This window comes from Scyliorhinus torazame, chromosome 4 (assembly GCF_047496885.1).
Source record: "Scyliorhinus torazame isolate Kashiwa2021f chromosome 4, sScyTor2.1, whole genome shotgun sequence".
Classification (NCBI taxonomy): Eukaryota; Metazoa; Chordata; class Chondrichthyes; order Carcharhiniformes; family Scyliorhinidae; genus Scyliorhinus; species Scyliorhinus torazame.
In genome coordinates this window covers 346783673-346811352 of record NC_092710.1, presented here as the reverse complement: position 1 = coordinate 346811352, position 27680 = coordinate 346783673, and the positions used below count along the sequence as shown (strand labels likewise).

The 27680-nt window shown below is 47.6% G+C and overlaps 1 protein-coding gene across 1 annotated transcript in view; it reads left to right on the top strand.

The window, feature by feature from the left end:
* LOC140411508 (dynein axonemal heavy chain 8-like) overlaps positions 1-27680 on the top strand; it is a 2059122-nt gene that overhangs the window by 790889 nt on the left and 1240553 nt on the right. The window contains exons 22-24 of the mRNA XM_072500594.1: positions 6065-6171; positions 17506-17606; positions 22098-22182. Coding sequence (XP_072356695.1) covers positions 6065-6171; positions 17506-17606; positions 22098-22182 — 293 coding nt within the window. The remainder of the gene's footprint in view (positions 1-6064; positions 6172-17505; positions 17607-22097; positions 22183-27680) is intronic.

Here is a 27680-nt window from a genome sequence, read left to right as displayed (position 1 = left end):
ACAGTGTCAGCTCTGCTCTCTTTATTGTCATATTTCGCACAGGTTTTACCGAAAGCAGGGATTTTTATACTTGGTGGGCATTTACATTTCATGACTCTCGTGATGTCATGCACAAAATGGCTGCTGTCTGGAGCACATTGTTTTTACAAGTGCGCCACAGCATTAATGGCGTCGGCCACGTTCGCTTTCACGCCATTTTCACAGACAAACATTTCAGAATACTGATTTTTTTGTCAAAGGTAAGAGAACAACATCGCCCTGCCTGCTCAAACGCAGTGGTTTGAAGTGTATTTTTTCCAACGGCAGAAGTATAGCAGGTAAGGTAGATTAGCTTAGAGCACTTATTAGTACTTGGAACAATGATGTTGTGGCTATCACATAAACGTGGATAAAGGAAGGGCACGATTGGCAGCTGAACATTGGAGGATATGGATGCTTCAGGAGAAATAGAGGTGGATGTAAAAGGGGTGAGGGAGTAGCATTACTGGTTAAGGAGAATATTATAACTGTACTGCGGGAGGACACCTCGGAGGGCCCATACAATGAGGTAATCTGGGTGGAACTCAGGAAGAGGAAGGGGGCAATCACAATGTTGGGGGTTTATTACAGGCACCCCAACTGCTGCCAACAAGAGACAGAGGAGCAGATAGGTAGAGGGATTTTGGATAGGTGCAAACGTAACAGGGTTGTTGTGGTAGGGGATTTTAATTTCCCCTATATTGACTGGGACTTAACTAGTGCTCGGGGCTTGGATGGGGAATAGTTTATAAGGTATATCCAAGAATGCTTCTTGATGCAATATGTAGATAGTCCAACTGGGGAAAGGGCAGTACTGGATCTGGTATTGGGGAATGAGCCTGGACAGGTGGTTGAGGTTTCAGTAGGGGAATATTTTGGGAGTACCAAATTGACCACAATTCTGTAAGTTTTCGGGTACCTTTGGATCGGGATGAGGGTAACCCTCGTGTTAAGGTGTTAAACTGGGGAAAGGCAAATTACGATAACATTAGACAGAAAGTGAAGAATTTGGATTGGGTGCGGCTGTTGGAGGGTAAAATCAACACCGGATATGTGGGAGTCTTTCAAGCGAGAGTTGATTAGGACTCAGGGAGGTCACATTCTGAGAGAAAGAAGGACAAGTATGGAACTTTTATGGAGCCTTGGATAACAAGGGATATTGTGAATCTCATCAAAAACAAAAAGGAGGCTTTTATATGGTCTGGAAGGGTGGGGACAGTCAAAACCCTTGAGGAGTATAAAGAAAGTAGGAAGGTACTTAAGCGGGAAATTAGGAGGGGTCATGAACAGTCCTTGGCAAGTAGGATTAAGGTGAAACCCAAACTTTTTATTCATATGTAAAAAGCAAGAGGGTGGGCAGGGAAAGGATTGGACCACTTAAGGACAGTGCAGGGAAGCTATATGTTGAGCCAGAGGAAATGGGCCTTCACTAAATGAGTGTTCACCAAAGAAAGGGACTTTGTTGAAGATGATTTTTGGATAGGGTGTGTGGACAGCCTAGAACATCTCCCGCGGATGGATATGGCTGGCACGAGGGGACATAACTTTAAACTGAGGGGTAATAGATATAGGACAGAGGTCAGAGGTAGGTTCTTTACGCAAAGAGTAGTGAAGCCGTGGAATGCCCTACCTGCTACAATAGTGAACTCGCCAACATTGAGGGCATTTAAAAGTTTATTGGATAAACATATGGATGATAATGGCATAGTGTAGGTTGGATGGCTTTTGTTTCGGTGCAACATCGTGGGCCGAAGGGCCTGTACTGCGCTGTATTGTTCTATGTTCTATCTATGTAACATGTTAACATCAAAAAGGAGGAGGTATTGGGTCTTTTAAAAGATATTAAAATAGATAAGTCTCCTGGGCCGGATGGGATTTACCCCAGAATACTGAGGGAAGCAAGAGATGAAAGAGCTGGGGCCGTGACTGACATCCTTGTATCTTCATTGGCTACAGGTGAGATCCCAGGGGACTGGAGAATAGCTGATCTGGTACCGCAGTTTAAGAAAGGTAGCAGGGATAATCCTGGAAACTATAGGCTGGTGAGTCTCATGTCGGTAGTCTGTAAATTATTGGAGAGAATTCTCAGGGACAGGATTTATACTTCTTTGGAAACAAATGGACTCATTTGTTAACGAAAGACAGCATGGTTTTGTGTAGGGGAGGACGTACCTCACTAACTTGATTGAGTGGTTTGAGTGGTGACAAAGATGATTGATGAGGGAACGGTGGTGGATGTTGTTTACATGGACTTTAGTAAAGCCTTTGACAAGATGCCTCATGGCAGGCTGGTACAAAAGGTGAAGTCACACGGGATCAGAGGTGAGGTGGTAAGATGGATACAGCACTGGCTCGGTCACAGAAGGCAAAAGGTAGCAATAGAAGGGTTTTTTTTCTGAATGGGAGGTTGTGACTAATGGTGTTCCACAGGGATCTGTGCTGGGGCCTCTGTTGTTTGTAGTATACATAAACTATTTGGAGGAAAATGTAGCTGGTCTGATTATTAAGTTCGCGGATGACACCAAAGTTGGTGGAGTAGCAGATAGTGTTGAGGATTGTCGAAGGATACAGCAGGACATAGATAGGTTGGAGACTTGGATGGAGAAATGGCAAATGGAGTTTAATCTAGACAAATATGAGGTAATGCATTTTGGTAGGTCTAACATAGAGGGGAAATATACCGTAAATGGCAAAACACGTCGGAATATAGAAAGTCAGAGCGATCTGGGCGTGCAGGTCCACAGATCTTTGAAGGTGGCAACACAATTTGACAAAATAGCCAAGAAAGCATACGGAATGCTTGCCTTCATTGGATGGGGCATAGAGTATAAAAACTGACAAGTCATGCTACAGTTGAACCTTGGCAAGGCCGCACTTGGAATATTGCGCACAATCCTGGTCGCCACACTGCCAGAAAGATGTGGAGGCTTTGGAGAGGGCACAGAGGAGGTTCGCCAGGATGTTGCCTGGTCTGGAGGGTGTTAGCTATGTGGAGAGGCTGAATAGATTCGGACTGTTTTCATTAGAACAGGGGCAACCTGATAGAGGTCTACAATATTATGAGGAGCATGGCTAGAGGGGCAGGCACTCTTTCCCAGGGTGGAGAGATCAGTCATCAAGGGGCATATGTTTAAGGTCCGTGGGGCAAAGTTTAGAGGAGATGTGTGAGGTAAGTCTTTTGCGCAGAAGGTGGCCTGGAATGCGTTGCCAGGGGAGGTTGTGGAAGCAGATACATTAACGGTGTTCAAAAGGTGCCTTGACAAACACATGGAGGATGGGTATAGAAGGATACGGCACAAGGAAGTGCTGAGGGTTTTGGCAAAGGTTGGTATCATGACTGGTACAAGAGGGCCGAAGGGCCTCTGTGCTGTATTGCTCTTTGTTCTTTGTTCCGGGGTGCTGCAGAAGGACTTGGACAGGCTGGGAAAGTGGGCAAAGAAGTGGCAGATGGAATACAATTTGGAAATATGTGAGGATATGCACTTTGGAAGGAGGGATGGAGGCATAGACTATTTTCTAAATGGAGAAATGTCAGAAAGTCAGAAGCACAAAGGGACTTGGGAGTCCTTGTTCAAGATTCTCTTAAGGTTAAGGTGCAGGTTCAGTCAGCAGTTAGGAAGGCAAATGAAATGTTTGCATTCATGTCGAGAGGGCTAGAATACAAGAGCAGCGATATACTTTTGAGGCTGTTTAAGGCTCTGGCCAGACCCCATTTGGAGTATTGTGAGCAGTTTGGGGCCCCGTATCTAAGGAAGGATGTGCTGGTCTTGGAATGGATCCAGAGCAGGTTCACAAGAATGATCCCTCGAATGAAGGACTTGTCGTATGAGGAATGGTTGAGTACTCTGTACTCGTTGGAGCTCAGAAGGATGAGGGGGGGGCTTTATTTAAACTTACAGATACAGTGAGGCCTGGATATAGTGGATGTGGGGAGGATGTTTCCACTTGCAGGAAAAACTTGAACCAGAAGACACAATCTCAAACTAAAGGAACAATCCTTTAAAACAGAGATGAGGAGGAATTTCTTCATCCAAGGTGGTGAATCTGTGGACCCTTTGCCGCAGAAGGCTATAGAGGCTAAATCTGTCTTCAAGGTAGAGATAGATAGGTTCTTGATTAATAAGTGGATCAGGGGTTATGGGGAAAAGGCAGGAGAATGGGGATGAGAAAATCATCAGCCATGATTGAATGGTGGAGCAGATATGATGGGCCGAGTGGCCTAATTCTGCTCCTATGTCTTATGGTCTTATGGTAATGGAATGCTCTCCACTTTCCTGGATAACGTCAGCTCCAACAACACTCAAGAGGCTCGGCTCCATCCAGGACAAAGGAGCTTGCTTCATTCACACCCCTTCCGCAGACATTTACTCCCTCAATCACCGACGCACAGTCTCAGCCGTGTATACCATCTACAAGATGCATTGTAGGAACTCACCAATTCTCCTCAGGCAGCACCTTCCTAACCTACGACCAATACAATCTGGAAGGACAAGGACAGCCCGCCTGGAAGTTGCCCTCCACGTCATTCATCATCCTGACTTGGAAATATATTGCTGTTCCTTCACTATCACTGGGTCAAAATCTTGAAACTCATACCTTAAAGCATAGTTGGTGTACCTACACCACATGGACTGCAGTGGTTCAAGAAGGTGACCCAGCACCACCTTCTCAAGAGCATTTAGGGATGGGCAACGAATACTGTCCTAGCCTGTGAAGCCCACATCCCATTAAACAAATTTAAAAAAAGATTTCTGCCCCTTCATCTGAAAATGGCTCTTAACAACATCGTGTCTGTGTCTGTGACCATATTCTCTCTTATCCCTCACACCAAACTGCATTACATTTTTTCATTCATTGGATGTGGGCATCGTTGGTTGAGCCACCATTGCTTTGGTGACATGTAGTCCAGACCAGGTAAGGATGGCATGTTTCCTTTTCTCGATGGGTCTCTATGAAAATTGACAATGGTTTTGTGGTCAAAATTCGGCTTTCGAATTCAATGGCCGGGATTCTCCCGGAATCGGCAGGGCGGCCTGTACCTGCGCCAAAAAGCAGCGTGAACCACTCTGGCGTTGGGACGCCCGGAAGTTGCGGAATCCTCCGCACTTCCGGTGGCTAGGCTGGCACTGGAGGGGTTGGCGTCACGCCAACCGGCGCCGAAGGGCCTCCACTGGCCGGAGCGAGTTGGCGCGTGCGCAGGACCGTCAGTGTGTTCTGGCACATGCGCAGAACCGCTGCCGTTGTTTCCTGCGCATGCGCAGGGGATTTCTTCTCCGCGCCGGCCATGGCGGAGCGTTACTCAGGCCGGCGCGGAGGGAAAAAGTGCCCCCATGGCACAGGCCCGCCCGCAGATCGGTGGGCCCCGATCGCGGGCCAGGCCATCGTGGGGGCCCCCCTGGGGCCAGATCCCCCCGCGCTCCCCCCCGACAGCTCCTCTCGCCGCCCTCCAAGCCAGGTCCCGCCGGTATGGACCATGTCTATTTCACGCCGGCGGGACTGGCCGAAAACGGGTGGCCGTCGGCCCATCGGGGCCCGGAGAATTGCTGACAACGGCCCCCGACCGGCGCGGCTCGATCCCTGCACCCACCCAAAAACCGGCGCAGGAGAATTCGGCAGCCAGCAGCGGTGCGGGATTCATCCCGCCCCCGGCGATTCTCCGACCGGCAGGGGGTCGGAGAATTCCGCCCAATATATATAGATCAACTGGAGCTGTGGTCCTTATATTAATTGTCAGGGAACACCACTTTATACCTCTCTGCAGTCTGAAAAAGAATCATTCAGCAGGACACTCTGCTTTCTGTCCCCTAACAAAATGTATTCCTATGTTGTTTAATTCATGGCTTTAAATTTGTCTAACATGTCTACATTATGTGTATATTTGTCATGAGAAAAATCCAGCTTTCGTAAGACTTAAATTAACTAAAAAAATGTTTTCCATATAGATACATGACTCCATCACTTAGATATTGTACAATGGGTTTGTACAACAATCGTTCTTGTTGCACTTTCCTGTCTCATTCTTTCTGTCATGTTTCATTCAATGTAGAGGAGCGTAGACGAGTTCTATTTACAGAAGATCATCAAGACGACAAGGGTCATGGAAATAATAAAGATGCTGGTCAACAAGCTAAAAAAAATGAGGAGCTTGAAAAGGTAGAAAACGCTTTGCAATGGACAGAATAGTTTACAGAAGAGACCCAAGGATTATGAACAGGTCATAAGGAGGCTTTAAAGGGACATAGATAGATAGTGAAGAGCCACATTTCTGGCAAATGGAGTATAATGTGGTGTTATGGATCAGGGCTTAGAAACACCAATGTGTATTATGAAGTTCTTTAATTAAAACAAGTTTTATTCTAAGAATATAGTTAACATATACATATGTAAACACAGCAAGCATTTTTATCAATTACAAATGTAAAGACACCACACAGCTACAGTAATCTATGTACATGACACTGAATGAATTCCCCCTTAGCTGTTCCAATTCAATAACAAAATACAATTAAACCAAAAACCTTTTTCAAGGGTGTGGCCCAGCACACTGCATTCTCACTTGAATGGGACAGGTCCTCTTCCTGAAATTCTGATCCAGTTCCAATCAGCAGATTCAAACTCCTTCCGGAAAGCAACAATATATTTAAAGTTACCAAGGCAGTTAGCCACAACCAATGGGCTTTTTATTGGAACAGCTTTTAAAATGAAAACAGAGAAAAACAGGGAAAACAATTCTTTCTCCTTCTGCAGTCCAAGGCAGTCAAACTGAAACTGAAACCTCCTCTCACCTCACAGCCACAGCCCAATGTGCTACAAGTCACATGATAAGAGACTAAACCTTTCTTAAAGGGCCATCACATGACATTGGGAAAATGTGATGTTGTCTGTTTTGGCAGAAAGAATAAAAAATAACCTTCCTATCTGGTGAGAGATTTTAGAGCTCTGAGATTCAGGGGATCTGTGTGTCCTGATGCATAAATCTCAAAAGGATGATATGCAGGTACAGCAAGTAATAGGAAAGCTAATAGAATGTTATAATTTTATTGTGAGGGAATTAATTACAAAAGTAGGGAGGTTGTGCTTCAGTTGTATAAGGCATTGGTGAGCCACAATCTGGAGTATTGCGTACAATACTGATCTCCATATCTGAGGATGTGATGGATTTAGTATTTCTGATCTGAATGACTCATCTTATTAATCATTTGGATTTGGATTTGTTTTATTGTCACGTATACTGAGGAAAGTGAAAAGTATTGTTCTGCATACAGTCCAGACAGATCATTCCACACATGAAAAAAACATTTGGATTTGGATCAGATTAATTGTCACATGTACCAAGATTCAGCGAATCACGCCACGCTGCCCCGAACCCCGCACGCGATTCTCCCCCCCCCCCACGCCGGGTGGGAGAATTGGCGGGCACCGCGCGAATCATGCCATGCCGCCCCGAACCCCGCACGCGATTATCCCACCCCCATGCCGGGTGCGAGAATCGGCGGGCACCGCGTGAATCACGCCACGCCGCCCCGAACCCCGCACGCGATTCTCCCCCCCCCCCCATGCCGGGTGGGAGAATCGGCGGGCACCGCGCGAATCACGCCACGCCGCCCTGAACCCCGCATGCGATTCTCCCACCCCCCCCCGAAACCAGGGCCGCACGATTCGCGCCGGGCTGCTCGGAGAATTGCCGCAAACGGCGAGCACCGATTCTCCGGCCCGGGCGGGCCGAGCGGCCGCTATGACACGACAGGTTCCCGCCGGTGCCGTCCACCCCTGATCGCTGCCGGCGGGAACTCTACGGGAACGCTGGGGGGGGGGGGCGACCAGTGGGGGTGGGGCGGGGTGGGGCGGGGTGGGGGGGGGGCTCCTTCACCGGGGGGCCCTCCGATGGGGTCTGGCCCACGATCGGGGCCCACCAATCGGCGGGCCGGCCTCTCCCCTCCCGGTCCTACCTCCTTTTGCGCAAGGCCCCAGAACACCGGCGCCATGTTGGTGAGGGGCCGGCGCGTGTAAGAAGTGGGGGCCAGAATAGGTCGTGCCCGGGCCCTGTTCGCGCTGTCGTGAAACACCGTCGTGGGCACTTGGTTCGTGCCGCGGGGAATCGCCCCCATTGTTCTACATGCAGTCCAGACAGATGAGGAAGATTCAGGAGTCTGGTAAGAGCGGGAAGAAGCTGTTTTTGATCCTGTTAGTGCGTGTTCTCAGACTTTTGTATCTTCTGCCTGATGAAAGAAATTGGAAGAGTGAATACCCGGGTGGGAAGGGTCTTTGATTATGATAATGCTGTTGACAGAGTCAATGGATGGGAGGTGGTCCTGCGTGATGGACTGGGCTGTGTGCACGACTCTCTGTAGTTTATTACAGTCTTGGGCCTAGCAGTTGCAATACCGAGCTGTGATGCAGCCAGATCGGATGCTTTCTATGGTGCATCTGTAAAAATTGGTAAGACTCAATGTGTACATGCCAAATTTCCTTAGTTTCCTGAGGAAGTATAGGCGTTGTTGTGCTTTCTTGGTCGTAGCATCAACGTGGGTGGATCAGGACAGATTGTTGGTGATGAACACACCGAGGAATTTGATGCTGTCAACCATCTGAACCTCGGCACCATTCGATTGGCCATGCTAAATTGCCCTGCAATGACCAAAGATGTGGTATTGGTATAGGGCAGGTAGTGGGCCGAAGTAGAGTGCTATTTGGGCCAAAATGATCTCCTTATGCATCCAAGATCTATAGAACGCTCATCTGCGATAATGTGGACTAAAGCAACCTCTACTTCTTTTCATATCTCAGGAAATGCTGCTTGGACTGGGTATAACTCAGTGGAACCTCTCCTCACTACCGCTAGGATTATATTTTAGTCGATACTGGGACATCTTTGATATTTTGGATTACAAGAACTGGTAGATTGGGCTTGATGGCAACTGGGAGAAAGGATTAATCCATCCAACAAAGGAGATAGCTTACCCATTAGCTGTAGTAAGGTTGAAATTGCTGGGGCTTGTGAGTTCCTTCAATTCTCTCAAGAGACAATTTGCTAAGTGAGTAACTTTCCATTCTCTTGGTATCATGGAGACTTGGGCTTGTATCCCAAAATGCACTTATCTTCACTCCCTCAATTGTACAGCTCGCTGGACAATTGTTCGCAACATAGGAACATAGAAAATAGGAGCAGGAGGAGGCCATTCGGCCATTCGAGACTGCACCACTATTCATTATGATCATGGCTGATCATCCAACTCAATAGCCTAATCCCGCTTTCCCCCATATCATAAGAACACAAGAACAAAAGAAATAGGAGCAGGAGTAGGCCACCTGGCCCCTCGAGCCTGCTCCGCCATTCAATGAGATCATGGCTGATCTTTTGTGGACTCAGCTCCACTTTCCGGCCCGAACACCATAACCCTTAATCCCTTTATTCTTCAATAAACTATATTTATCTTCAAAACATTTAATGAAGGAGCCTCAACTGCTTCACTGGGCGAGGAATTCCATAGATTCACAACCCTTTGGGTGAAGAAGCTCCTCCTAAGCTCAGTCCTAAATCTACTTCCCCTTATTTTGAGACTATGCCCCCAGTTCTGCTTTCACCTGCCAGTGGAAACAACCTGCCCGCATCTATCCTATCTATTCCCTTCATAATTTTATATGTTTCTATAAAATCCCCCCGCATCCTTCTAAATTCCAACGAGTACAGTCCCAGTCTACTCAACCTCCCGGTCCCCTATGCATTGTGGCCAAAAATCGATGCCGAATTGGACTGGCTCAAACATTTAAGAATCATCTGCCCCGTACGGTTCGCCAATTGAGCTGTCCCGGTCATGCCAGTACTCAAACCAGACAGTTCCGTGTGTCACTGCAGGGACTATAAGGTGATGGTGAATCGCGTTTCCCGTTTGGATCGATACCCGGTCCCCCGCATTAAGGACCTGTATGCAAAGCTGCGTGGAGGACGAATGTTCACAAAACTGGACCTGAGTCATTCAGATCTACAGTTAATACTGGACCCGGACTCCCGTTAGTTCGTCACCGTGAACACCCACAGGGGTTTATACGAGTATACCCAGTTGCCATTTGGGGTCTCGTCTTCATGTGCTATCTTCCAGCGTGTGATGGATAACATCCTGCGGGCATTATCCAGGGCGGCTGTCCACTTGGAAAATGGCCTCATCATTGGGGCATAGAACATAGAACATTACAGCGCAGTACAGGCCCTTTGGCCCTCGATGTTGCGCCGACCTGTGAAACCACTCCCATAATGCATCAGACCAGAACATCTGCCGAACGTGGCCGAGGGCCTCCGGCGTTTTGAGTGAGCGGCATCCGCCTCCAGCAGGAAAAATGTTTTTTTCATGCCCCAAGGTCACTTATGTTGGGTAGTGAGTGGACCAGAACTGGTTGCACCCTGTAGAGGACCAGGTGCGGGTGATAAAATAGTCCCTGTCCCCAGCGGCCCGACAGAACTATGCTCTTTCCTCGGATTAGTAAATGATTACAGGAAATTCATAAACAACCTGTAACCCTCCTCAGTCCCCTCCACCTCTTGCTAAAGAAGGGTCAACCATGGGACTGGACACGGTAAAACAGCAACTGTCGTCCTCAAAACTACTAACACACTTTGACCCCGTCAAAGCCACTGCTGCTGACATGTGACCCGTCCCCTTTTGGGGTTGGCGTGGTCCTCACCCACTGCATAGTCGATGGATCAGAACGACCGATTGCATTTGCATCCCGCATGCTTGCCGCGCTAAGCGCAATTATGCGCAGATCAAAAAGGAAGAGTTGGCGGTCGTCCTTGAAGTCTGTAAGTTCCATCAATAGTTTTACTGTTCACCTGAGGAAGGAGCAGCGCTCCGAAAGCTAGTGACATCGAAACAAACCTGTTGGACTTTAACCTGGTGTTGTAAGACTTCGTACTATTCAAAGAAGACCGAGTAATTCCACCGATTGCGTCCGCCAGGATCCAGTGTTGGGCCCTATTACTGGGGGCATATGAGTACAGTTTGGAACACCGCCCCAGTACGAAGATCCTGCCTGCGGATGCGTTAAGCTGCCTACCCCTCTCCGCAAAGCCGCTGCCGACCCCCTCCATGGAGGAGGTGGTGGCTGTGCTCATTGTTGGTCACGGTGGTTTGAATAAAGGGTTGGAACCAGACAGACACACAGTAGTTCCGGGTCCACATCCTGTATGGGGCCAGCACAGGTCGTTACCTAATGATTTGAAGGCCTACATCTCCAGAGTGATCATCCCGGAATGCAGGCGAGCCACCCTACTACAGGACCCCCTTAATAGACACCTGGGGGTGTCTAAGATGAAGATGCTGTCCCACAGTTACGTCTGGTGGCCGGGCATCAACAAGGATATTAAAACTGGATCAACGATGCGGACCATGCCAGGACCACCAGAAAGCTCCACCAGTGACGCTTTTATATCCATGGGAATGGCCGAGCTGACCATCGCTGCGCCTTCCCATAGACTTCATCGGTCCTTTCCAGTGGCGATTCCTGATCATTGTGGACGCACACTCAAAGTGTTTCGACATCCACAGAATGCAGGCAAGAGTGACTGTGGACCACCTTTGCTGCACCTTCAGCGCACATGGTATCCGGAGGCACTGCCGTCCGACAACGGAACCACTTTTATGAGAGTGGAGTTTGAGTCATTCATGGCCGCATCCGGGTACCCCCACGTGCAGACAGCCCCGTATCACCCAGCCTCAAATGGACTTGATTAATGAGAAGATCAGGGGTTCATGGTCTTATGCACAGTCCAAAAATATAAGAGGAGGATGAAGAAGCAGACTAACAGAGCCTGGGAAACCTGATTGGCCCAGATGTAGGACCACACCACGTGCAACCATGGGGGTGGTACCGACTGAGCGACTCTTGGGTCGATGCCTCCGTACGCGGTTAAGCTTGGTCATTCTGGACATCAGGAAGAAGGTCCAGCAGGGTCAAGAGTGGTCCAAAGCCCACGCGGGACATCGGAGGCTTCTCCACAGTTTCACTCCTGGGGCCGCTATATACCATTGGATCTCGGGGATCATAGAACACATCGCGGCTGCCTCCACAGTTGCCAGTGTCAGCAGCGATGCCCAGATTCCGTGGATCTACCAGCCACAACCCGAACTGGTGGACGACCAAGATGGAGATCAAGATGTCCAATGCCGTTGGACTCCGATGCCCGCAGCCATCCACACCCACACCGATACCTGCGACTAGTCCTCCTCCGACACCAGTCCCACCGGTCCAGCCTCGATGCTCAGCACAGAAATGCCATTCACCGATCAGATATATGCCTCCTGGGCCAACCCCTTCATCGCCGGAACACCGACACCAGGCAAAACAAACACAGTCCCATGTATCGGCCAGAGGACACGGAATTTTCCCCGTATTTGGTGGGGGGAAGGAGTGTTATGATCCCCTGGGAAGGAAGGGAGGGTACAACTTCCGATTCACATTAACTCAGAACGAGTATGGACTCCCTAGATAATTGGGAGCTTCTCACTTAACAGGGAACGCTCCACCTTATAAAAACCTGCTTGGGTGCAGGTCGGGGAGGGTGTCCCTTTGGGTGTGGGAGTTTAGTAGTGGATCTGAATAAATCTCTTTTGTTGTATTCTACCTGCGTCCTATGAGTGTTTCTCGCCCGTCGGATTCCAGACCTCCAACCTTCATGAAGTCGTGTACGAGAGTGGTAAGATGGCCATTTCAAAGCACAATTTCTCATGCTCTTGAGCACATTGATGGTGTCACTATTTGAGTATTTGGTTGTAGCTGAGTGAATTGTCTATATTGGGGTGTTTTGATGTGAATTCACTTTCAGTGAGAAAAAAATGGTTAGAGAAGGTATATTTGCAACATATTAAACACAGGGTATTGAATCCAAAAAGTTAGATGTAAACAAAAATCTGAAAATGAAGAGTTGATTTCTTGGAACTCTCACACTAAGTTGGCAGGGCCTGAAATAGTATGAGGTTTGGCCCGATAACAGTTCAGTTGAGAGCCTGATTAAATACAATGCTGAGGTTTCCAAAGGTTCGATAAACCAAGCAGCTAAAGGGAGTTTGGAGCAGTTAGGAAAGTAGCTAAGTACTTTGCCAGAATGATCTTGGCCAGAATGAAAAAAAATACTTCCATTCTAGCTCCATTCTGCTGATCAAAGGCTCTCTTCATTTCTGCAATGGCCAATGCCCTCTTAAACCCTGAAACTGTTGACACCATTCTCTGACCAAATCTGCAGATCCTCCTTTTATAAAAGGCCATAATTGCCTCCAATTAGGGGCAGCACGGTAGCCTTGTGGATAGCACAATTGCTTCACAACTCCAGGGTCCCAGGTTCGATTCTGGCTTGGGTCACTGTCTGTGCGGAGTCTGCACATCCTCCCCGTGTGTGCGTGGGTTTCCTCCGGGTGCTCCGGTTTCCTCCCACAGTCCAAAGATGTGCGGGTTAGGTGGATTGGCCATGATAAATTGCCCTTAGTGTCCAAAATTGCCCTTAGTGTTGGGTGGGGTTACTGGGTTATGGGGATAGGGAGGCGGTGTTGACCTTGGGTAGGGTGCTCTTTCCAAGAGCCGGCGCAGACTCGATGGGCTGAATGGCCTCCTTCTGCTCTGTAAATTCTATGATAATCTATGATATTTTAAATCCAAATCTGCTCACCCGCCCCAGTGTCCTCTATCACCTGATTACTACTTTTGACTTCTGTAACTGCCGCTTCACAATCTTTTTTTAAAATTTAGAGTACCCAATTCTTTTTTTTCTAATTAAGGGGCAATTTAGCGTGGCCAATTCACTTACCCTGCCCGTCCGTTTGGGTTGTGGGGGTGGGACCCACGCAGACACGGGGAGAATGTACAAACAGCACACGGACAGTGACCCAGGGCCGGGATCTAACCTGGGTCCTCGGTGCCGTGAGCCAGCTGTGCTAACCATTGCTGCCCTCGCAATCCTGTTTGACTGCTGAGGGTTTCCCCCAATGTCCCCTGGCTGTGGTTCTCTACACCAGGCTCTCCCACTGAACAGCCTGTCCCTGCTTGTAAATCTGACCAGTCTATTGTGTGGAACGATGGTGCCATATTCCTGTGAAATTTGGCAAGATTGCCACCTTTCCAGCTTTCTCCCTCCACAAACATTTCTCTGAAATCTCTCCATGAGTATTGAAACTCTCAGTTTGTAATGTTTAATGGATAGATGGAGAAAGTTCAAAGGAATGAATCTCAGAGTTCGGACTTGAGCAATGGTTTGAATGGTTGTAAGTGAAGAAGGCGCTTGATGAATTGTACACCGCTATAAATAACAATGAAACAGAACACCCAGAGATCTTGTTCATCGTTGCCTGGGACTTCAACCAGGCCAACCTCGAGAGTGTACTGCCAAAATTCACCCAACACATCTACTGTCCAACCAGGGGCACCAACAATCTTGACCACTGCTACACAAATATCAAGGGTGCCTACCAATCCATCCCCCGATCACACTTTGGAAAATTGGACCATATGATGATACTCCATCTCCCAGCATACAAGCAGAAACTGAAGTGAGAGAATCCGGTTAAGAAGGTCATGCAGTGCTGGTCCAATGCAACAAATGAGCTTCTACATGACTGCTTGGAGTCAGTGGACTGGTCCAGGTTTAAGAACTCAGCGACCAACCTAAACAAGTATGTCACCACCGTCACAGACTTCATCAGCAAATGTGTAGAAGACTGCATGTCAAAGAAGCTAGTACATACGTTCCTGAACCGGAAACCATGGCTTAATCAGGAGCTTGATTCCCTACTGAAGGCCAGGTCTGAGGCGTTCGAGACAGGCAACCCTGACCTATACAAGAAATCCAGGTACGAACTCTGCAAAGTCATTAGGGATGCTAAGAGACAGTATCAGACTAAGCATGAGTCACAGACTAACGTCACGGACTCTCGACAGATGTGGCACGGTTTAAATAACATAACGGGCTGCAAAGCGAAGCTGAGTAGAATCTCCGGCAGCAGCGCACCCCTCCCCGATGAATTCAATGCCCGAGCAGTAAACCATCAAACTTTTGTCAACTGCCCCAGCAGCCTCAGCCACACCCATACCTACTGTCTCAGCTTCCAAAGTCACTTGAAAGTGAACCCTCGGAAAGCGACGGGTTCTGACGGTGTCCCTGATTGTGCACTCAGATCCTGCGCGAACCAGCTGGCGGATGTGTTCGCAGACATCTTCAATCTTTTCCTACTCCGTTCCAAGGTTCCCACCTGCTTCAAGAAGACCACCATCATACTGGTGCCAAAGAAGAACCAGGCCACGTGCCTCAACAACTGCCGTCCAGTGGCCTTGATATCGATCATTATGAAGTGCCTCGAGAGGTTGGTCATGAGACACATCAACTCCATACTAATGCCTAGGTCCACTGCAATTTGCATACCGCCAAAACCGGTCTACATCAGACACCATTTCCCCGGCCCTACACTCACCTCTGGAGCATCGCGACAACAAGGACTCCTATGTCAGACTCTTATTTATTGACTACAGCTCTGTCTTCAACACCATTATCCCAGTCAAGCTCATATCAAAGCTCCAAAATCTAGGACCTAGTTCCTCCCTCTGCAACTGGATCCATGACGTCCTGACCCATAGACCACAATCAGGAAGGACAAACAACAACAGCTCCTCCACGATAGTCCTCAATAAAGGGGCCCGGCAAGGCTGTGTACTTCGCTCCCTACTATACTCCCAGTACACACACAACTGTGGCAGAATTTGGCTCCAACTACATCTCCACGTTTGCTGATGACATGACCGTGATGAGTCAGAGTACAGGAGGGAGATAGAGAACCCAGTGGAGTGGTGTCACAACAACAATGCTTCCCTCAATGTCAGCAAAACTAAAGGGCTGGTCATTGACTTCAGGAAGCAAAGTATCATACACACACACCCCTGTCTGAATCAATGGTGCCGAGGTGGAGATGGTTGACAGCTTCAAATTCCTAGGTTTGCACATCACCAATAATCTGCCCTGGTCCATCCACGTTGACGTTACAACCATGAAAGCACAACAGCGCCTATACTTTCTAAGGAAACTAAGGAAATTCGGCATGTCCACATTGACTCTTACCAACTTTTACAGATGCCCCATTGAAAGCATCCTATCTGGCTGCATCTGGGCAGCACGGTAGCACAAGTGGATAGCACTGTGGCTTCACAGCGCTAGGGTCCCAGGTTCGATTCCCCACTGGATCACTGTCTGTGCGGAGTCTGCACGTTCTCCCCGTGTCTGCGTGGGTTTCCTCCAGGTGCTCCGGTTTCCTCCCACAGTCCAAAGACGTGCAGGTTAGGTGGATTGGCCATGATAAATTGCCCTTAGTGACCAAAAAATGGTTATGAGGCGTTATTGGGTTACGGGGATATTGTGGAAGTGTGGGCTTAAGTGGGTCGGTGCAGACTCGATGGGCCGAATGGCCTCCTTCTGCACTGTATGTTCTATGCATCACAGCTTTGTATGGCAACTGCTTGGCCCAAGGCTGTAAAAAACCCAGAGAGTCGTGAACACAGCCCAGTCCATCATGCGAAATCGCTCCCGTCCTTTGACTCTGTCTACACTTCCCGCTGCCTTGGGAAGCGGGCAGCATAATCAAAGACCCTTCCCATCCAGGTTATTCTCTCTTCCAACTTCTTTAATCAGGCAGGAGATATAAAAGTCTGAGAACGTGCACGAACAGATACAAAAACAGCTTTTTCCCCGCTGTTACCAGACTCCTGAATGACCCTCTTATGGACTGATCTGATCTCTTCACACATCTTCTCTACTGAGTATCATAAAATCATAGAATTTTCAGTACAGAAGGAGGCCATAACGGCCCATCGAGTCTGCACTGGCTCTTGGAAAGAGCACCCTACCCAGGCCCACATCTCCACCCTATCCCCATAGCCCAGTAACTCCACCCAACACTAAGGGCAATTTTGGACACTAAGGGCAATTTATCATGGCCAATCCATCTAACCTGCACATCTTTGGACTGTGGGAGGAAACCAGTGCACCTGGAGGAAACCCACGCACACACGGGGAGAACGTGCAGACTCCGCACAGACAGTGACCCAAGCCGGGAATCGAACCTGGGACCCTGGAGCTGTGAAGCAATTGTGCTAACCACTGTGCTACAGTGCTGCCCCACGGCAGTGCAGTGCAGAGTAGCACTGCACTCCTGTATGCTTCACCCAGTGCCAGTCTATGTATTTGCATTGCGTATTTTTGTGTGCCCTATGTTTTGTTTTCATGTATGGAATGATCTGTCTGGACTGTACGCAGAACAATACTTTTCACTGTACCTCGCTACACGTGATAAGAAAACAAATCCAACCCAATCCTTCCTTTGATGCTACAAAATCCTATTAATCTGTATCGGTAAATTAGAATGCAGTAAATTATAATGTTGTAAATAGATAACCATGAGCTATGTTTTCACTTTTTCAAATCTTTTTCCTCCACTTTACCTGTTTTATGCATTTTAGGATATTAAAGAACTTTATGCACATTTTAGCCATCAATTGCTGGATGCTTTAGTGAAATCTACACATCTGTCATTGGAAATTCTCAAAAGAAGAATCTTCAAGTAAGTGCTAATTTTTACTGCAGTTCTATTTCTTACTCCATCTTTTTGGATATTGTCTTAATTTTACAAAATAATTCTCCCAAGATAATGCTTCTCCTATCATGAGAAAATTCATGTACTGACAAGCGTGTTTGAATCTGATCATGGAAATCTTGCTAAATGTCTGCTGATTGACCCAGGACAATCTACATCTCCTGAGGAAGGAGCAGCGCTCCGAAAGCTAGTGACATCGAAACAAACCTGTTGGACTTTAACCTGGTGTTGTAAGACTTCGTACTGTGCTCACCCCAGTCCAACGCTGGCATCTCCACATCATTACAGTGTATGAGGTAGACAACGTTGGCCGAGTCACACGAATATCTACCGCGTACCTGGTGGGTGATAGTCTCACCTGTAATGGTGGTACCATGTCGATGATCTAGCATGACTTGCAGAGATTGCCAGGTAGGGATCTGTGGTGATGTGGTCGCTATTCTGAAGGCTCTGTGAGGACGCACAACAACGCAGAATCGCCGAGCAGAAACTTACATCCAAGTTCCGCACACCTGAGTACGGCCTCAACCGGGACCTTGGATTCTTTTTTTTTTAATTCAAAAAAATATACTTTATTCATAAAATTTATCATAAGCATTACAGAGCATTTCGAATTGTCTTGACTGTACATTTCCGGCAGAGTTACACATTGCCTTGACTTTCTTCCATTCAATTTTGATATTATTATACCCATATCACTCTTTACATTACAATTCCTTCTTAAATATTTACATTGTCATGTTTCTTTTATACATTGGAGTGTTAATGGCCCAGACCGAGGGGGGTTTACACTGTTACCCGCCCCTCGGCGTACATTTGCTGGAAAGACCTTACACAGTGGTCTTCCCCCATTGCGCCTTGGCGGCAGCTGCCCCAAGCTTGAGTGCGTCCCTCAGCATGTAGTCCTGGACCTTGGAATGTGCCAGTCTGCAACACTCGGTCGAGGACAATTCTTTGCACTGGAAGATCAGCAAGTTTCGGGCAGACCAAAGAGCATCTTTCACCGAGTTGATGACCTACCAGCAGCAGTTGATATTTGTCTCGGTGTGTGTCCCTGGAAACAGTCCATAGAGCACAGAGTACTGTGTCACAGGTCTGTTCGAGATAAACCTTGACAAATACCACTGCATCTCTCTCCAGACCTTCTTTGCAAAGGCACATTCCACAAGGAGGTGTGTGACCGTCTCATTTCCCCCACAGCCACTCCGAGGGCAGCGCGCATTGGTGCAGAGCCTTCGGGTGTGCATGAAGAATCTGACAGGGAGGGCCCTTCTCACCACCAGCCAAGCTAGGTCTTGGTGCTTGTTTGAAAGTTCTGGTGATGAGGCGTTCTGCCAGATGACTCTGGCAGTCTGCTCAGGGAACCATCCAACTTCCTCCACGGTCTCCTTTTCCCTGAGGGCCTCGAGGACATTACGTGCTGACCACTGCTTCATTGCCTTGTGGTCAAAGGTGTTTTTCTTCAAAAACTTTTCCACGAAGGACAGGTGGTACGGTACGGTCAAACTACTTGGAGCGTTCCGCGGCAATGAGGCCAGGCCCATCCTTCGTAACACCGGGGACAGGTAGAACCTCAGTATGTAGTGACACTTGGTGTTTGCATACTGGGGATCCACGCACAGCTTGATGCAGCTGGACACAAAGGTGGCCAACAGGATGAGGGAGGCGTTGGGTACGTTCCGCCCTCCCTTCTCCAGAGGTTTGTACATGGTGTCCCTTCGGACACGGTCCATCTTGGATCTCCAGATGAATTTGAAGATGGCTTGGGTGACTGCTGCGGCGTAGGGTCGGGTTATGGGCCAGACCTTCGCCACGTGCAGTAGCACCGAGAGTACCTCACACCTGATGACCAGGGCTTTGCCCGCAATGCGGGACCTTGGATTCATGCCGCATTACATTCACCCCCCACTATCTGACCTGGGCTTGCGAAATCTTACCAACTGTCTTGGCTTGAGACAATTCACATCTCTTTAACCGGTGATTACCCCTCTCTCGGGATCTGTAAAGACTTAATTACCTGCAAAGGCTCGTATTCAAAGTATCATCTTGCATTTTTGACTTTGTCTACATATATCTTTCTGGAACCTACCTCTTCATTCACCTGAGTAAGGAGCAGTGCTCCGAAAGCTAGTGATTCAAAACAAACCTGTTGGACTTTAACCTGGTGTTGTAAGACTACTTACTGTGCCCACCCCAGTCCAAAGCCGGCATCTCCACATCATACTTAACACTGCAATGAAGTTACTGTGAAAATCTCCTCGCGCCACAACCCAGCGCCTGTTCGGGTACACTGAGGGAGAATTCAGAATGTCCAATTCACCTAACAGCACTTTTTTCGGGTTGTGGGAGGAAACCGGAGCACCCAGAGGACACCCACACTGACACGGGGAGAACGTGCAGACTCCGCACAGTGACACAAGCTGGGAATCGAACCCGAGTCCCTGGCACTGAAGCAACTAACCACTGTGCTACCGTGCTGCCCTATCATGTCGAGTTATCGCCATAACTCCTGATTCCTTATTGGTTCAAATTCTATCTCAGCCTTGAACATACTTAATAATCCAGCCTCTACAGCTCTTTGCAGTAAAGAATTACACAAATTCACTACCCTCTGAGAGAAGAAATTCCTCCTCACCTCTGTCTTAAATGGGTGACTCCTTACTGTGAGATTGTTCCTCCTGGTCCCAGACTCTCCCACAAGGGGAAACGGCCTCTCAGCATCTACTCTGAAGCCACCTGAGAATCCTATATGTCTCAATATATCACCTCTCATTCATCTAAACTCCAGTGAATACAGGCCCAACCTACTCAACCTCAACCAAGAAAATCCCTCCATACCCATGATCAACCAAATGGACCACCTCTGGACCACCTCCAATACCAGTATATTTTTCCTTGGATAAGGGGACCAGGTGTAGCCGAACCAGTGCGTTGCATAGTTTTAGCAAGATTTCCTGATTTTTTATACCCTACTTTATTTTTGTATATTTTAATGGGGAGGGGTCTCTGGTGGGGGGCTATCTTTTGGGGGGTCTCTGACGAGGATCTCTGTAATGGGGAGTCTCTGGTGGGGAGGGCTCTCTTATGGGGGGTTCTGCTGGTGGGCTCTCTTCTGGGGGCTCTCTGGTGGGGGGTCTCTGTGTGGGGGTCTCTGGTGGAGGCCTCTCTTATTTATGTGGGGCGTTTCAGGTGGATGTCTCTATAGTATGGGGTGTCCGGTGCAGTGCTCACTTTATGGGGGTTCTCTTGGGGGGATCTCTCTTAGGGGAGGATTCTGATGGGGGTTTCTGGTAGGGAGCTTTGTGGGGGGGCCTCCAATTGCCTTTGGGTGCAACTCTATTAAAGAGTTACCCCCTTGACCCACCACAGGTCTACCGCGCCAGGGTCACACTGGCAAATACCAGCACCAATTCTCGCCCACGTGAATCCTGGGCCAGATGACAGGAGAATAAGGCAGACTTGGAGAATCCAGTGCCCAGCTTGTTAAGTGGATGCAAGTGGGTCATTCCCTGGGCTGGCTCTGACACTCTCGACACCGTGCACCGGCAATGGCAGCATCAGCCAGGTAGATGGCTAGCATGACAGGCTGACTTCCAAATTCTATTTCTGTGCAGGGGAGTGTGTGTGTGTGGGGTGGGGGGGGGGGGGGGGGGGTGCAGGGATAGGGACAGAAATGGTCGGCAAGGTGATGATTCCCTTGACCAACCAAAGCCCCCAAATTACATGGTCATCCTGAGTTTGACTGCTCAGCTACCCTCACCATTCCGTCTCACCCAGTTCACTCCCCGGCCACTTCTAGATCATGTACTGCACACTGCTGACCTGTCCCCATCAGTGACTTGCCCTTGATCTGGGAAGCCTCTATCCTCCATGGCAGTACAGTGAAGACATTAACACTGTGTAAGCATGCGGTTCTATACAAAGGGACTGGTGTGTGGGAGTGTCCGACACCCAGGTTCGATTCCCGGCTTGGGTCACTGCCTGTGCGGAGTCTGCACGTTCTCCTGTGTCTGCGTGGGTTTCCGCCGGCGCTCTGCTTTCCTCCCACAAAATCCCGATAAACGTGCTTGTTAGTGAATTGTACATTCTGAATTCTCCCTCAGTGTACCCGAACAGGCGCCGGAGTGTGGCGACCCGAGGATTTTCACAGTAACTTCATTGCAGTGTCAATGTAAGCCTACTTGTGACACTAATAAAGATTTTTTTTAAAAATGATTTATCTGTTCTCATTTCTTGGAGCTCCCTCACAGCTCTGATTTCTCTAAGTTATTAAGTTAGTGATAGAAGAAATCGTAGAGTGATTCCATTGAATGTAATGGTAGTCAAATCTTTACATTTACAGGAGAGCCTTGGGAAAACAAGAGACTAGAAAAGTTATAAGTATATCATGTCATTATCTTACTTTTTTAATATTTATTTTATGCCTACATATATTATTTGATTCAGCACATCAGGCAGAAGAGGACTGTATGGTTACTCAAGCAACGTTGAAGAATTTTCTCCTTTTTTGAAGGCTGAAGTGCACTTGGCAATTCCAAATGTGGTATGTTACTGCAATGTATTTGGATATGTAGAATATTTAAAAGGATTATAACATCTATTCTAAATGTATTACTGTCAGTTACCAGTCCATCCATTACTGCTGGGTGTGGGCAAGAACTATTTGGGTCCCTGGCCACAAAAACCGGCAGATGGAGCAGGCAGATTTTTTGAACCAGATTAGCACAATAGCATTTAGCCAGGAACATTTTTAGTTTAGGAAGTGGAAAAATCATGATTACAGCAGCAAAAGTCCAGTTTACATTTTTAGGGTTCAGAACAGGTCTAATTTAAAACTTATCCATTGAGTTTTTCTTCGATACCATCATGAATAAACTGGTTGGAGAGTACATAGAGAGATTCCATAGACTCTGGAACTGTCCCTGCAGATTGGAGGGTAGATCACATCACTCCAATATTCAAAAAGGGAGGTAGAGAGAAAGCAGGGAATTATAGACCAGTAAGCCTAACATCGGTAGTGGGGAAAATGCTTGAATCCATTATCAAGGACTTTATAACAGAACATTTAGAAAGCAGTGGCAGGATCAGTCAGAGTCAGCATGGATTTATGAAGGGAAAATCATGCTTGACAGATCTGTTGGAATTCTTTGAAGATGTAACCAGGACAGTTGACAAGGGGAGCCAGTCGATGTGGTATATTTGGACTTTCAGAAGGCGTTTGACAAAGTCCCGCATAAGAGATTATTGTGCAAAATTAAAGCGCATGGGATTGGGGGAAATGTATTGAGGTGGATAGAAAACTGGTTGGCAGAGAGGAAACAAAGAGTAGGGATAAATGGGTCCTTTTCAAATTGGCAGGCAGTAACTAGTGGGGTACCACAGAGATAGGTGCTGGGACCCCAACTATTCACAATATACATTAATGATTTGAATGAGGGAACAAAATGTAACATCTCAAAGTTTGCAGATGATACCAAGTTAGGCGGGAGGGTGAATTGCGACGAGGATGCAGGAATCCTACAGCATGATCTGGACAGGTTGGGCAAGTGGGCTAATCAATGGCAGATGCAGTATAATCTGGATAAGTGTGAGGTTATTCACTTTGGAAGCAAAAACAGGAAGGCAGATTGCTACCTGAATGGTTGTAAATTGGGAGAGGGGAGTGTGCAGCGGGACCTGGGTGTCCTTGTGCACCATTCGCTGAAGGTAAGCATGCAGGTGCAGCAGGCGGTAAAGAATAGTATGCTGCCCTTCATTGCGAGAGGTTTCGAGTATAGAAGCAGGGATGTGTTGCTGCAATTGTACAGAGCCTTGGTGAGGCCTGGAGTATTGTGTACAGATGTGGTCTCCTTCTCTGAGGAAAGATGTTCTTGCTCTCGAGGGAGTGCAGCAAAGTTTTACCAGACTGATTCCAGGGATGGCGGGACTGTCAGATGAGGAGAGATTGACTAGCTTGGGATTGTTCTCGCTGGAGTTCAGAAGAATGAGGGGGAACTCATAGAAACTTATAAAATTCTAACGGGACTAGACTGGGTAGATGCAGGGAAGATGTTACCAATGATGGGTGTGTCCAGAACCAGGGGCCACAGTCTGAGGATTCAGGGTAAACCATTTTGGACAGATATAAGGAGACATTTCTTCACACAAAGAGTGGTGAACCTGTGGAATTTATTGCCACAGGAAGTAGTTGATGCTAAAACGTTGAATATATTCAAGAGGCGGCTGGATATAGCACATGGGGAGAATGGGATCAAAGGCTATTGGGAGAAAGCAGGATTAGGCTATTGAGTTGGATGATCAGCCATGATCGTGATGAATGGCGGAGCAGGCTCGAAGGGCAAAAGGCCTCCTCCTATCTTCTATGTATTCTTTGTACAGCACATGCTTCATGCAGTTCTAATTTTTTAAAATTGTAGCCCCATGTAAATTTTACAATAGAGAAATTTAAAGGAAGATTTAGTAGTAATTTTCAAAATTGTGAAGGACTTTGACTGAATAAATCAGGAGAAACAGCTTTCAGTAGCAGCTAGTATCAGTAACCAGAGAACATAGATTTGCAAAAGAACTAGAAGCAAGATGAGACTATTTCTTTAATTAGTGAAATGTTCTGATCTGGAATCTATTCACTAAAAAGATAACAGATTTATGTTTGAAAAGGGAATTGGAGAAGTACTTGATAGGGATAAATTTGCAGCAAAAAAGCACAGGGCAAGGGAATGGGGCTAATTGGATAGTATTTTCAAATCTTTCCACAATAGACCTAATGCCCTACATCTTTTCTACATCGATTCTAACAAAGGTAGTCGGGAAGTTGCTGGAGTCCATTATCAAGGATTTCATAGCACAGCATTTAGAAAGCAGTGGTATAATCAGACAAAGTCAGCATGGATTTATGAAAGGGAAATCAGACTTGACAAATCTGCTAGAATTCTTTGAAGATGCAACTGGTAGAGGTGACCGGGGAGAACCGGTGGACATGGTTTATTTAGACTTTAGGAGGCTTTTGACAGCACGGTAGCCTTGTGGATAGCACAATTGCTTCACAGCTCCAGGGTCCCAGGTTCGATTCCGGCTTGGGTCACTGTCTGTGCGGAGTCTGCACGTCCTCCCCGTGTGTGCGTGGGTTTCCTCCGGGTGCTCCGGTTTCCTCCCACAGTCCAAAGATGTGCAGGTTAGGTGGATTGGCCATGATAAATTGCCCTTAGTGTCCAAAATTGCCCTTAGTGTTGGGTGGGGTTACTGGGTTATGGGGGTAGGGTGGAGGTGTTGACTTTGTGTAGGGTGCTCTTTCCAAGAGCCGGTGCAGACTTGATGGGCCGAATGGCCTCCTTCTGCACTGTAAATTCTATGATAGTCTCACATGGTGGATTACTATGTTAAGGTAAAGCGCAATGGATTGCGCGTACTGTCTTGAGATGGATAGAAAGATGGTCAGCAGACAGGAAGCAAAGAGTTTGAATAAATGGGTCTTTTTCTGATTGGCAGGCTGTGACTAGTCTGGTACCCCAGGGATCTTTGCTAGGACCCCAACTGTTCACATTATATATTAATGATTTGGATGAGGGAACTTAAATGTATTATCTCCAAATTTGCAGATACACAAAGTTGGGTGGGAGGGTGAGCTGTGAGTAGGATTCAGAGATGCCTCAGCGTGATTTGGACAGGCTGAGTGGGTGGGCATATGCTTGGCAGATGACATATAATGCGGATAATTGTGAAGTTATCCACTTCAGTAGCAAAAATAGGAAGACAGATTAATATTTGAATGGGCGTTAATCGAAAGAGACAGATACTCAGTGAGACCTTGGTGTCCTTGTGCATCAGTTGCTGAAAGTAAGCGTGCAGATACAGCAGACAGTAAAGAAGGCAAATGATATGTTGGCCTTCATAACAAGAGGATTTTATGTTTTACTGCAATTGTGCAGGGCATTGGTGAGGCCACAGCTGAAGTATTGTGTGCAGTTTTGATGTCTTCTTCTGAGGAAGGATGTTCTTGCTATGGAGGGAGTGCAGCAAAGGTTTACCAGGCTAATTCCTGGGTTGGCGGGACTGTCATATGAGGAGAGACTAAAGTTCATATTCATTGGAGTTTAGAAGAGTGAGAGAGGATCTCATAGAAACTTATAAAATTCTAACAGGATTGACAAGGTAGATTCAGAAAGAATTGTCCCGATGGTGGGGTAGTCCATAACTAGGGGGTCATAGTTTGAGGAGAAGGGGTAAATTTTTAGGACTGAGGTGAGGAGATATTTCTTCACCCAGAGAGTGGTGAATCTGTGGAATTCACTACCACAGAGCAGTTGAGGCGAACACATTGTGTAATTTCAAGAAGGAATTAGATAATGCTCCAATATAGGGAGCAGCGCCGGTTTTTGTATTCTCCGCCCCCTGAAAAGCGGTGTACTCTAGGAGTACGCCGTGCCGATTATCCACGGCCTCAGGCCATTGCCATGGGCCCGGCCCGAGGTCCCGACTGCGTGGGTTACGTGTGCTCACACCATCCGGGGACCTCGCATGGCAGCTGCAAGCTCAGTCCAGTACCGCCACAGTCGGGGGAGGGCCAATTTGCAGGTGGGGGGGGGGGGGGGGGCTTCATTCGGGGCTGGGGGCACTGTTGGCGGGCGCGTGAGAGACCGAAGGGGGGCTCTACTTTTGCGGTCCGGGTCCACGGGCTGAGTCTGCCATGAAGCACGGCTGCTGCAGGCCGCCGCTGTGTGCATGCGCGGCCACGGAACCGGAAATGTTCAGGGCCGTCTCGGCAGCTGGAGTTGCGAGCATTATGCTGCCTCCCTGCTAGCCCCCAGAAAAACAGGGAATGGGTGGCCGTTTTCACGCCGGTGTAGGGGGGAGAAACAAATTGGAACTTTAATTCCATTAATAAGAAACACATGCAATCAAATTAATATGTTTAATGTTTATTAAAGTTTGAAAAAAATACTTAATAGTGAAGGTAATATCTGACCACGGCAGATAGTGAAATCTGAATTCAATAAAAATCTGGAATTAAACATCGAGAGGTGACCATGAAACCATTGTGCTCATCCTGGCTACCATCATATGCGCCCTATGAACTACCTTGAACTGGATAAGGTTGAGCCTTGCGCACGACGAGGATGCATTCACACTCCTCAGAGCCTACCCTCTCTCCACTCCCCCACCCCCCTCACGTTCCTCCTCCCATTTCTGCTTGTCTTTCTACCTGGTCTGGCCTACATGTAACCCTGATCCTCAGCAATGTGGCATGGCAGCACAGTGGTTAGCACTGTTGCTTCACAGCTCCAGGGACTCAGGATCGATTCCCGGCTTGGGTTACTGTCTGTGCGGAGTCTGCACGTTCTCCTCGTGTCTGCGTGGGTTTCCTCGGGGTGCTCAGTTTCCTCCCATTGTTATGGGCCAGGATTTAGATAACCTCATGGAGTTCACCTGACCCACAACTTTTAATAGATTGTGGTATGGGGAGCACACGACCCACTCTACAGGGGTGATACAGCAGAAATGGAAAACGTATTTTTTTAAAGCAAAACAATGTTTATTCTATGAACTCAAGTTAACTTTTTTAAAACATACAGTGAACATCTTAGCAACCATCAATTCAAATATACCCCCAAAGAATACAACACTAAGTAATGCGTACGCTGTCCTTTTAACATCCAGAAGACTTACAAAAACATAACCTTTAACAGAAGCACGTTAGGTTAAAGTCACTACTCAGAATATTTATAATTCTGAATTCACCAAATGATCAGGAGACAGTATTTTCATGGCAAGAGAGATTAACAGTACACCTGCTCTGTCTGGCTTCAGCTCCAACACTGAAAACAAAACTAAAACACACCCGGCAGCCTGCTCAAAAATGAAAGTAAAAAGTTGACAGACAGCCCAGCTCCACCCACTCTCTGACATCACTGCAGTAGTAAACACCCATTTCTTAAAGGTACTCGCACATGACACCTCCCCCCAAGAAAAAAAAAATCATCAACTTCAAGATGGTTTCATTTTTCACTTTTCACCATCCTTTACGAAATGCACACAGTAAATATA